General features: G+C 42.0%; 1 protein-coding gene across 1 annotated transcript; it reads right to left on the bottom strand.

Moving 5' to 3' along the window:
- Positions 1–12,738: 12,738 nt before the first annotated feature.
- GPR132 (G protein-coupled receptor 132) lies at positions 12,739–13,863 on the bottom strand. Its single transcript, XM_009957251.2, has one exon. It carries the CDS (start codon positions 13,840–13,842, stop codon positions 12,739–12,741), a length of 1,104 nt encoding a protein of 367 aa, XP_009955553.1. The 5' UTR covers positions 13,843–13,863.
- Positions 13,864–14,103: the final 240 nt, after the last annotated feature.

Here is a 14,103-nt window from a genome sequence, read left to right as displayed (position 1 = left end):
GAACCTCTGAGCCCCTGGACTTCCCTTTCGAGGCAGTGTGGGTGCTGTTCCCTGGGGGATCACTGTTCACTGGTGTTGCTCTTTCTAGTCATAGCATCATCTATATAGTAAGGCACATATGTCCTCTCTCATCTTTTTTCCTTTTACATACAACAAGAAGGTCTTGACATTTCTGTTTGTGGGGTTTTTTTCACCCCAATAAATTCTCCAGTGAAACGACAGGATGTCTGATGGCTTAAAAACTACACCATCTATGTTTCTGATAAAGCCACTGAAAAAAATTGTGAAAGGTTCTTAGCACTCCAATGTCTTTGAAAAGCTGAGAAACTGCATCTTGTTGAGGTATGACAAAATTTGATTATTCTCAAGAGAAAAAACTCTTGCATCTCACATATGTGAGAAACAAAACTTGAAAAGTCAAAATGGAAAAATCTGGACAGACCTATGCAAAACAATACAGCCCAAAGTATTTACTAGAAAGCAAACGATCTCTGATAGGACTAAAATAGCGTTATAAAGAATTTAATTGAATTGTAACCACAATGCAATAAAGAGAATGATCACATTTTGGCTACACAGTAAAGTTTTTCATCCTCCTGCTGGTTTCACTAAATGACATTTTAACACCAGATTTATAAAGAACAGGTGAAAACCTGGTAATTTCCTAAACAGACATTTATATATTGAGAAAATTATCTCAGCTCATGAAACTTTTACAGCTAAGATAATCTGCAAGCAAAAGCAGAACTAATGGCTGAGTTAAAGTTGAAGTTGTAGAGACAAAGCGTGGAGCAGAACTGCAAACATCTGCAAAGAAACTTGATTGGGGAAACTGAAATTAAAATTATAAATGTATTAAAAAAAAAAGGAAAAGGGGGGTGGAAACCACCGGTCAGAAATGGCAGGAGGCTTTTAAATCAAAAGGTGATTCAGAATATGTACTCAAAGCTTCTAGACAATTGGAGGCATTGCACCTAGTGAGATGTTGCAGAGCAACCTGCTTGCTGATGAAATGACTAACGTGGGTGACAGGGAAGAAAATGATGCAAACCAGCTCAGCAGATCTCTCCTGGGAAGATGGGTCGCCACTGGCACCCAGCAAAATCTTCAGAGTGAGTGACAGTCTTGAGGGGATTTGAAAGCACTGGCAGCCTTTATACAAGTGTGATCGCCAAAGGGGTGAATGGAATGCCCTTTCTGCGTGAGAACAGGAGGTGCAGGGCTGGTTCAACAGCAGCAGGCATTGCCTTGTCCTCTCCGAGTGGATCCTTAGGGCTTGGTGGGGCTAATTTGAGTTGGAGCCCCTGCCCAGAGCAGGAGGGCTGAGTCAAGTGGAGCTGCTACCCGGAGCCCCTTCCCTTGGCCGGGCAGCGGTTAGCTTGTGCTCGGCGGGGATGAAGGACGGGCCCGGTTTCACTCCGTGAGAGCTGTGTGTGCCTGCCTGTGGGCTCCGGCCGTGGCTGAGCCGCAGCAGCTGCAGGGAGCTGTGCTGGCAGCCAGCTCTGGCTCTCCCCATCCCACAGCCCGCCTGCTCCGACAGAGAGCTGCTCTGCCGGGAACCCTGGCCTGCCTCTTCCTCCGGCGGCGGCTGGTACCGGGTGGTGTGACCTGCGTGCCATGCTTGTTGGAAAGCAGCCACTAACCCTCCCTCCCAGCCCCCTTCCTTCCCTTCTGGAGCAAGCCTGTGCTGGGCTGCGCTTGATGCCTCGGGAGCTTTGCTGCTCCTTTCTTGGAGCTGCTCAGCCCCTGCTGAGCTGGCCAGACTTTCGCACGTTGGCGGTGACGGGAAGGCTGCTTTAGAGTTGGACAGTGTTTATAAAACCGCAGAAATTAATAGGAACTGAATGGCCAGGAGCAGGGCTGCAACTGCGCTTTGAAAAGACAAGAGAAGATGGAATTTGCAGCTCATTTGTGCAATTTCAAGCTGCACAAAGGATCTCAGTCCATGATATTTTCACATTACAAATGATTATAGTAATAGTAGGGTTTAATAGTTTTAAAGGGCTAATGCAGATGATCTTTATGTAGGTAAGTAAGAAACAGAAATAACATTCAGAGTGAAGTTTCTCACTTTCCACTGGATCCCTGCACTGATGCTATTTCTAGCCTGTGGAAAGGTCTCTTGGAGGGAGTCTTTCTTGGGCTCTGACAGGCACTGTCTCTTACTCGGTGTTTGTGTGAGGCTTAGCGCAGTGTTTCACAACTGGTGGCTTGCAAGCCCTCAGATAAATGGGGTGGGAAAATTAGTCGGGAGGTTGCTTAAGCTTCGAAACAAATAGTTTCAGCAAGATAGGACGGAGTCCTCTCTCAATACCAATACCGAGCTGACAATGAAGTGTTTTCCACTCTGCACTCCTGTGTGGCTGCAGTGTTTTCTGTCTCTGGTCCAAGGGCCCTGGGTTTCTGTAGCTGGGCGAATAGTTCAGAGTACAGCTGTGCAGACGGAGGCAGGAAAAAAAAGTGTGCTTGCACCGGCGGTGCTTGGAGCCAACCAGACATGACTCAGCCCTGAACTGGAAGCCATGAGCTGTCGTCAGTGCACTGCTGTGCTCTGGCTAGCAAGTCTTGTTGAGAGACAAGGTGTGTTAGCTCAAGCTCTGTGCTGTACCAGCACGACGGCGTGAGGTTTGGAAGAGTTTTGGCTGTGATCCCACCGGTTCAGAGCGGGGACAGAGCTTGCTTGCCTCTGCCTGCTAAAGACAACGTGGACTTGCTCTGAGCCTGTATTGTTTCTCTCATAATTACTGTTTGATTAAAGCGTTTAAGATGTGTTTGTCTTTTTAATTTGGCTCCAGAGTAGGGCAGGAGGCCCACTCATAATGTACCATTTCATTTAAGACCAACCTGGCAAATTCTGATTACCTCTGAGATAGGCAGCATTATGAAACAGTCCTGAGTGCTTCTGCAGACAAGCACATTCCTGCAGCAGAGCTAGCCTAAAAAATCCAGGAGCAGATGGAAGAAAGGCTAAGGAGGGTAATTAAATGTGGCTGTTCCCTACGACGTAAGCCTGTTGCAGCAGCTCAGCTGGGCCCCGTAACCCAGGTACAGGATGCAACTTCATTGTGTGCGGTCTGCAGTCACAGCACACTGAATTTAAGAGAAAGCGTTTCCGTATTGTTACAGCGTGTTAATGTGTGGACCACCTGGAAGTTCTGCTCAGCCTTCAGTGAGCGTAAGCTACTCCTCCACTACTGTGAGCCTTGAAAGGCTGTCGCTTTACCTGTAGGAGGGGGTTGGACAAGGAACAGCAGGCTTCTGGTGCCTGTAAAATAAACCAAAGCGTTCATCGTGAGTGAGTGAGCATTTGTGGGTAACTGTAGCTTGATGTTGGATGATGCTGATGCTGGCATCAAATGTTAGTGCTTTACAAAATGAGAGTAGCACCGTCAGAGTGCTCATCACACCAACTAATCCATGCACCAGCTAGTACACGTCTGACTGAATACGACAACAGTTGGCTGGCTGTATTGGCTCAGCTGGGTGTTTGTGCTGGCGAAAAGCTGAAGAGCAGTAGTAGACAGGTGATGGGAGGGAGGGTATGTGGCTGTCAGTACAACAGTGGCAAAGCAAATCCTTTCTTAGGCAGAAATCTGTCTGCCTCAGGCCACCAGCCTCAGGCCTTAGGTTTTATGGCTGTGGGTATCTGATCTATCTACTAGGAGGCCAGGGGGATTAGGAGTGACATGAGCTAAGAAATGTGTTCGTTTAAGAACTTGTATAGACTAAGAAACTCTGTGAGCTAAAACCAGCACCACTGTTTTTATCCAAGTCAGCTACTAACTATGGAACTGATAATAAATTGATAAGAAGAGGTATTAAGGTGTTTCAACTGCAGGAAATGCAGTGGAAACAAGACACAGGAAAGCTGTTAGGCTTTTTACTAGTCTGCAAACTCTTTCAGCCTGCCTGGCTAAAGTGGTCGTGTTGGAGTTAAGGAGCCTTCGCAGGCAGCTGTGGAAGTTACCGACTATCCTCTTATGGTAGAAAGGACCTGAAAGAAAGAATGCCCTCATATTACAATATTTATTTATGCTCCTTAACCACTAGGATGTGACAAAACAAAAACAAAAGAAGTGTTTTCAGAAAGGTTTACAGTTGCCGGCTAATTCAGAGAAAGTGTTCTCCATGGTGGGTGATATATAAAACTACAAAAGCCAAAGGGGCTGCAAAGCACGCTTGAGAAATTCCAGTCATGAAACCACAACTAATGCATATGCTTACTGGCAGACAGAGGCCAACAGCCAGTATGTGGCTTTGTGTTGGTAGTGGACATCTGTGGTAGGAACAAAGCCCAGATGATGCAAAGTTGAGACTTTCAAAGAAGTATCTAGTGAGATACTAAAACTACAATAGAAACCTCTAGTGGCAAAGCACCATGCAGTGTACCAGACAGCAAAAGTCTCCAGATTATGCAGTAGCAGTCAGCAAGGATGGATTTTAAAATGCTGAATGTTGTTTGGAGTTTTATTTTAAGGCTTCTAAGCCCTTTTCTGGATCACAGAATCATAGAAAGGTTTGGGTTGGAAGGGACCTTAAAGATCCAATCCCCCCGCCATTGGCAGGGACACCTCCCACCAGACCAGGTTGCTCCAAGCCCCATCCAGCCTGGCCTTGAACACTGCCAGGGAGGGGGCAGCCACAGCTTCTCTGGGCAACTCATCACAGTAGTTCTGTTTTATGTTTGTGAGGAACAAGATTGTTTTGTTGTTGCAAAAGTGATGCATTATAAAGATTTCTAATAACTAGAGGAAAACACCTGCTTCCTTCATAACGGGGATTTTCTTTTAAACATACGTTTTGGACACTTGAATGCGATGTTGTCTGGTGCTGCTTAAAATACGTGTTCCATATCTAAGCATAAATACCATAGGGTATGACAGTTGCTATAGCAACTAAGCATCTACTATTAAATAGCACCCACAAGCTCAAAAAACATGTGCAGCCTGTCACTACACAAGGTATTCCTTTCTTTGCAGCAAGCTAAGTACCGTATTTTCATCTCGGGAGTTAGTCTGTTTCTGATGAATGTGTTTGTGCTGTGCATGTGAAGATCTTTTTTCCCCCACCAGCTCTACCTTCCTTTGAAAACTGCAGTTACTCTAAGAACAAAATAGCCTGAAGCAGTTGCAAGCTGAAGAAGTTAATGAATAATTCCTTTTTCATATATCCTTGAACATATATTAGAGTGTGGCTTTCAGATCTTTTAGGCCAGATTTGAGGTTTACACCTTTACTGTTCTGCATCTTTTGATATTACAGTGTTTTTCCCTTGAAACCAGCCTTTTGGAAGGCACTATGCTGTTTCTAGAAGCCATGTCCCTGAAAATTACAGTGCCAGTGGGAAACTAATTTCTGCAGTAGTGGCAAAGTGGAGAGTTATAATTCAAAAGCTAACAGTTAAAGCTAACAAAATATTTAAGAAATGTGGTCAGTTGTTTATTTTTAAGCTTGCCTTAAAGTTGTTAAGCATTTGGACTGTGAAAACTGGGGGAAAAAAAGTAGAAAAATGAGGACACTGACTTTCTTATGCAGTAACTTAATTCTGGTGGCTGAGACTTTAGTAGCAAGATGTTGACAGCATTAATTGTTTCACATTTTCCAAAACAGAAATGTGATTTTCCTTAGCCCATCATAAATAACGAGGAGAATAAAATTAAGCATCAGTAAGAGAAATATGGTGGTTACAGAAGTCAACGCTTTATCTCCAGGTTAAAATGACCCTCTGTGCTCCTTGGAAGAGTAGATGAAGGCTGTGGTGGATTGTTGGAGTGTTTGGATTATTTCCGAATTTTGTTTTAGGGTCTGGTGAATGACTAGGTTAAACTGGAAAACATACTGTATCATAGATTATAGTAGGAACATAGCAATTATAGTTTAATGAGGGTATCCAAAAATGAGCATAAGGAGTAGGTAAACTAAGGTGTGAAAAGGCATGTTAAAAATGTCATTTTTAACCCTAATTTTTCCTAAGAGAATGATTGCTAATGCCTATCTGCCTTATCTGTTTAAAGGGTTAACCCAATTAGAAGCATGAGTATGAACACAGATAACAGGCTGTGAGCTGGTCTTGTTCTCTGCTCCGCTGCTGTACCTTGATGGGAATGACAGCTTTGACTTTTGTAGCAATAAAGGAATGTCAACTCATGTCTCCTGGTGCTCTGTCAGTAGCCAGTGGTTTCCCAGCAATCATTTCAACATGTCTAATGTTAACATAATAATAAATCTTTAATTTGCCTTCCTTAATCTGACTAACAAATAGCACCAAATGCCAATAGACTTGGGATAAAGTCACCGAAGTGGCAGCGAACGGCGGTGCAGGATAAGGTGGAGAGTGGTTTGCTAAGGCAGGGAGGCAAAGTGGGGCTCCTGAAAGAGTTGTATAGAATTTGCTGGGTGTTTAGATACCGCAGAGGCTGGCTCATCTGAATGCCTTAGATGGTATATTAGCCTCCTGCCACTCATCTCCTCTCCCAGGATCATGGACAGATCCTGGCAAGTTCCATCACCCTCCATTTTTTATTGTGTGATGCAAGGGAATTGTCTGTCCTTTTTTCTCCTTATGATTTTTCTTGCGTTTTCAGTTCTGCTTTTTTGCTTCTTGTTTTTCTGCCTGTTTGTAGCCACCATTTGAAAAAGGTTTTGTGCTTCTGCCATAGCTGGGTAAACATTATAACACAGTCTTGTGTCTGCCTCAACAGCTATCTGTGTGGTAAGCGTGAACACACACATACGCACACACTCATCTGTACGGACTGGTTTACCTAGCAGCACGAAGTCTCACAAATTTATGATTACAGGCTGCGAGCTTAAGAGAGGTGAGAGATACTAATTTTTTTTCCTTCCCCTGTGAAGTCCACCATGGCCAGCAGGAGAAATAGGTAGAGTCTGGTGCCCTCTTGTGACCACATTAAACTCCTGGAAAAACCTCATCCCCTGACTTAAAAGCGATCAAGGCTTGAATTACACTGGAAAACACAAAGAAATTTATCCAACCCAAACCCTGGAAGTATAGAAAAGGCGAATTTACATCTTCGGTGTCGCTTCTGAAATGAAACTTCTGCTGCGTGGTTCAGAAAAGAGGCAGTAGACTCACAGCCCACAGTTGACTGATGTGTTGAATATGTCAATGTGTTGCTTTCATAAAGGCTTTTCTTTATGCTAGTCAATTAGACATGATACTGAAGTGTGGACAAGTCAGGGTTGTACACTAATATTGCTTTACGTCATGGAAGAATATGTCCAAGCTACATTTCTACATTAAAAAGGTAGATTTTTCTCCAAATTCTGGAGTCACTATGATCTGAAACTGTGGACCAGCAAAAAAAGTTCAGATTCACATTCAATTTTCCACACCCTTCAGGGGAGGAGGGCTGGTTTCGCAGCTTTGGTTTAACTCATGTTGATTTATTTGTAATCGTATTCAATATCTCCAGAGGGGAAAAAAAAAAAAGATTATTTTCTGGGATTTTTCCTTGTACAGTGTTATTTCTCATCTTGGAATTTGACTGAGAAATGGTTGTAGTATCTGAAACTGAATGCTAAGAAAACAACCCCCCCCAAATATTCAATATAATTTCCAGCTTCTTCCCCCTCATGAGAGGGGAATGTTTCTGGTCGGAAGAGGGAGTAACTAGTCCTTGAATAATGCAGGCAGGGTCCACTCAGCCCCTCATTAGCGAAAGCCCCTTTCTGAGTTATAAAGTCACACATGCCTTTGAATTCTGCTTTTGTGGATACTGAAGTTACCTGCTGACCTTTCGCTTCCCGTTGAATCTTTTCTATTATTACGTTACAGTCTGTCTGTATTGGCTTCACACCCGGTGTACAAAGGAAGTTCCCCATTCGACCCCTTTTTCTTGTTTCTGACAGAAACTTCAGATTTGCACTTGGCCTGGCTAGAATCTCCTGCCTTTTGTTGACAGGCCATTTCCACAGTAACAGTCAAGAAAGCAAGAAGTCAGTCATACTCCTGAGCTCCCTTGTTATTTAATGTACATTTTTCTTCCCTTTTGCATCTGGTCCCGAGTTTAGTTTGAGGCTTGTGCGTGTGTTGTCTTTGGGACACAGCTGTTACTGCAAGTGGTGCAGTTAAGTGCACATTTCCACTGAGGGCTACAGGCTGTTCATTTTCATAAGCCTTATTTTAGGAAATATTTGAGCAAAAGAATTAGAGGTAAACAGGAACCGTGCATGCAGAAAAATGGAAAATGACAGGGCTTTTTCTAATACCTTATCAAATGTCCTTTTTTTTTATTGTCAAGTCAGTATAAACGTCAAACATACAATAATAAAAACTACCTGTAGTGGGTACTGTGAACCTAGTCTCCTCAACTATATTTAAGAAAGGCAAAAAGCCCCCCTAAATTAATCAAATAGGTAAGCAATAGTGCTGTTGCCCCAAAGCTCACACGGTCAGAGACCAATTCCAGAAATCTGGTGCTAAGAAAATGCTTCTCAACCTACAAAAATAATGCCAGGAAGGGAAAAGCTTGAGAGGCAGCATCCACATGGATAGATCTCAAAGCACTAAGAATTGTAAAGATTATTACTGGTGGCCTACAGTGTACAGAAGTTGCAACAGCAAATGCTATTAGCGTTACTGATTGGTTTCAGTCCTGTACCTGGAGAGGTACTATGAGCCTTGTGAGTGCTTGCCCCTGAGTGTTTCCAGTCTGGAAGTCAACTCTGTGGATCGATATTACTCTTACCTTTTGGAAGCAACAAAATGCCTCCAAACACCAAAATATCCCAGTGAGGAAAAATCCCAGTGAAGTCCCCAACGGTCTAGTACCAATGTTACCAGAAGGAGACCCAAATTAAAGCGAAAATCTGCGTGTGTTTTGTTGTTTGTTTATTTGCTTGTGTTTTTTTTCCTGATGCCCTAGCATAAATAGAAGCAAAGAAAGTGTTTTGAATCTGATCCTGAAAGTGCTGAGTCATTAGAATTTGTGCTTTAGTACCCTATATTTGCCTCTGTGCTGTTCGCTGCCCCATTGCAGTAAACTCTGAATATGCATACGCCACACCCGCTCACTCTTTCTAGTATCTCCTGCAAGGGCTTGTATTTTAAACCAAGACAGACGATGCTCAAGGGAAGAAGTGTCCCATTTTACAGATGGGGAACTGTGATAAAGGCTGATGCATTTCTAAGTAGCTTTCTGAACAGTCGGGTATTTGCATACTTGTTCAGAACAGCTGTGACTTTAGGTTTTTACAAGGCTTTTCAGGATTTTGTATATTGTAGAACACCCTTTTCCCATAGTATTTCTCTTCTCTTTGATTCTTTGCCTCCCTCAAGAAAATATTTCAGGACAGACCTGTGAACATACAGGGCACGCTCTGTGATCATGGGCTGAAAGGTATGGGCCCTATCACAGACTCAGGCTGCCAAACAGGATGGATCATTTCATGGCATACTGAGAAGGTGTATTTTAAGGTTGCTCATGTCGGTGATATTCATGTAATGTTTTGTGAAATCCTTACCGCATAGCTTATCACCTCTCCTGAGCAGACTTTCCATCTTTCTGCAAGGCTGGTTTTTGCTTCATTATCTCTGAGCATTTCTAACAGGATGGAGTAAGAGAGTAAAACCCTAGAAGTCATCAGTTATCTGAATCACAGCGATGAGACATAATGAGTTTAGAGTCCTACGCTGTCTTACCAGTTGCTGCTCATGATGGCAGCAACTAACATCTATCACCAGGATATTAGTATTAGTCTAATTTGGGATAACGGATTTCTCTTTTTATTGTTCACGTTCCTTTCACTTGAAGACTGCATTGTGAGGCCGTGCTGATCCCTGGTGCACACAGAGTATCAGAAGCGCCCTCTCCTGTGCAAAGGTCAATTGTGCAGGGGTAAAAGTGCAGCGGGGTACAATCCACTCCAGGAGGCACTAGAAGAGATGGAGGTATCACGTCCTCGTCTCTAGACACTAGTAGCAGGATACATGCTGGGAGATCCAGCTTTGGGGATGCTGCCACCTGTATGCAGCCCCTGCACACCAAAGAGTGATCAAAATTATTGAATCTGTCTGCTGCAATTCCCCCACCATTGTTTGCTACCTTTAGTTTGTGCTGGTTTGACAATACGACAGGTATTCCAACCTGTGAGGCAACTTTGGCATCATTTCACTATGTAGAAGTTGTTTCCTAAAAGACTTATCGCACAGTGTGACCTATAGGATGACAATATTCTCATGAAGAAAAGCTGTTAGATTGTGGAAGTTTTTGAAAGCCTGGTTCTGGGTTAGGTTTTATCACTCACTAGCCAATAGAAATTTGACATTGGGTTGTACATGATAGCAGGGACTAGATCAGAGCAGCTACAGAGTCACCAACTGCAAATTCGTCACACATAGAGAGTTTGAGTTCATTTGTATCTGTTTTTACCTGTTTGATACAACTACCCTCTTGAAGCAAAATTGAATGCTGAACATGAAAGCATTTCTTAGACAGGAATAGAGTTTTATAAGTGAGTTTCCCCCAACAGTTTCTTTAAAAATACAGTCTTTAGAAATAACTTCAAATTGATGAATAAACAAACAAAAACTAGTCTGCAAAAACTAGTTTGGCCAGCTGTAGTTCATAGTCAGAAATTAACTTCACAGTTGGATCAAGACATATGGGTCATTGTCACCCCAAAGGCTTTTATTTAAGAGTGCATCTGAGCCAAGAAGCTCCAAGGATTTTCCTTAAGAGAAGATACATGATGAGACAATCATTTAGAACAATACGTAAATTAGGCAAGGCAAAAGAATTACAGATGTTGCATCAGACCCTGCTAATCCCTGTCCCCTGCACCTGTGGCACTGGGCTCCAAGACTGGTTGCTCTAAAGACAGTCATGTTTTATCAGAGGAAAACCATCAGAGAGATTTTGAAATTCATCAAGGTGAATATCTAATTTGCATCCATTTAAATTAGTTTAGAAGTCCGTATCTTTGGTTTCTTCTAAATTCACTGCAATTGTTCATCAGAGTTTTCAGTCAATGAAAATCTTGAGGTTGGGGCAGTTTGCATATGCGTCTTCAGAGATTAATCACCAATGCTCTGGCTGACTGGGCTGTTACAAGCAACGCCTGCTGCTGATTTTTTTAGTAATGGAAACTTTGATTTTCAGCAAAGTTACAGATATCCGGTACTTTGCAGATCTCTCCTTAATACCTTAGAGAGTTTGACCTCTGGGATGCATGTGAAAATGCAAAACCACAGTTCGTTAGTTAGCATCACAACAGAATTTCACACTTTTCCAAGAAACAGTCTCCTGTTCAGCTCAATATTATGTGAACTACTTTTAAGGACACAAGCCTTTCATAGGAAAAGTCATTAAATAATACAAAAATTAAATATGTCATAAATACAATAACTTGAGGAAATGCCATTTTGGCACAATGCTTCTTTGCAAAATGTGTAAGAATAAATCATAATATACAGAAATACCTATGACAATTTTAAAACCTTAACAAGTATTTACATTAACATTGGCTTATGTTAGTTCTATTCAGAAATGTCAACATTAATGACAATTTAAAAATATTACAGAAATACAACATTACAGATGAAGCAGAATGACTCTCTGAAACACTTTACAAACTTGTACTCAAATAAACATCCAACCGACTCATGATTTTTGTCTGGTTTACTTTGGTCACATAAAAATATGAAGAAGCTGTTCGGATAAATCTTGCCAGATTTGTATAATTTTTTTTTTCCCCACTTCCGGTTTGAAGGCACAGGAAACTACCATCAATAATTTATTCATGGGGAAAGTGGCAGTAGCAAAGATTAAATCTGCCCCAGCATAGACTCATGTGTGCACCGCCAGCATTCCAAGGGAGTTCCCATCTATGGGGAGAAGGGACTGTGTTCTCCATGCTGCCAGTCCTTCCTTGTCAGTGAGGCACCTAACACTTGTGTAGAGTCCTACACACTGGAAGTTGGATCAATACCAAAAGGGAAGTGTTAGCTTAGTCAGAAATGAAACAAAAGTTCAACAAACATTTGCAGATGGCATAAAACCAGTCCATGACACCACTTGGAAATGTAGAATTTTTCTATATACTTCAGTGCATTCCAGATTTAACTGCAAAATAAGTAAAATCTACTTACGTAAAATATCAAGCACTAGAATTGTACTTTTTAAGAATTTCAGGACCGTGCAGAATCTTGACTAACACAGCAGAAGTACTGTTGGTCTGTGTTACCAGGCCACTGTTTTGCTCTTTAATTCTCCACAGAATGTACAAGGTAGATAAAGCTGCGTACTGAAGTATTAGGAACATTTTCAAGGCTCTTGTTGAAAGACTTCCTCATTTTTAATATTTTCCACTGGTTAACCACAAACGTTAACAACAGAGTACGTGTATGAGAACCTGAACATTTACCTCCTCAAGAACTAAAAATTCCAACCATTAAGAATGGGCCCTACATTGTTCTTCTCAGCAGGGATTGGGTTTTTTTTTCATCTCAGAGGAAAAGAGCCAGGCCAAAAAAATAAGCTTTTAAGATTTCAATTTGAGTCAAAGTAAATTTCTTAGTTTATTCCACATGTCCTTAGCACAGCAATATTTTCACCCATGATACTGGTGGACAAACTTTCTTGTATCATCCTCGAGTTGCTGGCCCATGCACTATGACAAAACTTCCTGTGGACATTGGCATGTAAATACTTGTGTGCTGCAGTCTGCAGCCCACAGCTGGTGTTGGGAACCTCTTATTTGCGTCAGCAGCTAACTGCTAGCTACTACCTTCTTGGTCTTTGCCACTATTACAGATCTGTTGAATATCAGATGAATCTGGTATTTCTTTGTTTTCTTCTCTTAGCCCTCCTTCCTGTGATTCTTTTGACATTTTCAATTTTATACTCTCAGTCTTGTGATTAATGGATGAATTCAGCCTGGCTGAGTTCAGTCTCCATCTTCTGAGACTCCTATAAAAATCTTTTCTGACGTTTTCACTAACCAGCACATAGATGATTGGATCGGCAATGCTGTTTGTAGTGGCGAAACACAGAAACACCGTAAAAATTGAATATATTTCTTTTTCAAATGGACATGAGCAATTCTGATGAAACACAAAGTATACGGATCTTATTATGAGTACCACATGGTAGGGAGCAAAGCAGATTAGGAAAATGACAATAATAGCGACAGCCAGATACTTCACTTTGGCTTTTTGGTGACGAGCCAAGCTGCTGCTTGTTTTTGTGCTTTGGAAAATTTTGTAGTTTGTGAAAATGAGGATTGTGAAAGGTATGGCAAATCCAAATAGGAATCTGGCAAAGCCAAAAGAAGCCAATTTGATATCAAGGGGCAAAGTCTCAAAGCAGGTCTTCTTATTCGTATCTTCTGTATAATCTTCCATGTAAAATACTGGAGTGTGGATTATTGCAACCACAGCAAAGAGAAAACACACTATTATGATTGCCTTTTTCTGTCCTCTTCTCCCCCTTGACTCCAGAGCATACACCAGTGCCACATATCGGTCCACAGAAATGCAGCACAAAAGCAGAATGCTGATGTATATGTTGCAGAAAAAGATGAATCCTGTTACTCTGCAAGCATTCACACCCATATTCCACTGGTGCTCATTTTGCACGTAGATAATCCAGAGAGGCAAGGTACTTAAATACATCAGCTCACACAGTGATAAACTGAAAATGTAGATGGCAACTACTTTATTCCTTTTGATTTGTACAAATGTAAGCAGGGAAGTTAAGCAATTTGCTGGAAGGCCTATGGCAAAAACGATGCTGTAAACAGCAACAAGAAGTGTCTTGCTGTCTTTGTAGGGAATTCCTGTGCAAGTGGAGCTATTATTTGTGTCTGTACAATTTTCCATTATTCTTTTTCCGGCTGGTGTTTCCTGAGAATCAGAAGACAAGGTGGAAGTTAGCATTTGCATCACTTAAAAATGGCATGGATGCCAACACGACATGTCACAGGAACAAGCAGGAAGCTTGTCTTGGGGAAGCATCTAGGACAGGCAAGTTTTCCAAGACCTGCTGGTCTCCTGTAGTGTCCCCTGGGAGTCAGATCTGATTTACTTTCAGGAAGAAGTGCCTTTCTTCACAAGGAATTTCCTGACTACAGAATGCCTATT

The sequence above is a fragment of the Leptosomus discolor genome, chromosome 3 (genome assembly GCF_034619465.1).
Source record: "Leptosomus discolor isolate bLepDis1 chromosome 3, bLepDis1.hap2, whole genome shotgun sequence".
Taxonomy (NCBI): domain Eukaryota; kingdom Metazoa; phylum Chordata; class Aves; order Leptosomiformes; family Leptosomidae; genus Leptosomus; species Leptosomus discolor.
Note: the sequence above shows the minus strand (reverse complement) of the source record. Positions and strands in the feature narration are given on the sequence as shown.

Bases quoted from the DNA above. Each gene is read 5' to 3' on its own strand.
- GPR132 (XM_009957251.2), bottom strand. From the start codon at position 13,842: ATGGAAAATTGTACAGACACAAATAATAGCTCCACTTGCACAGGAATT.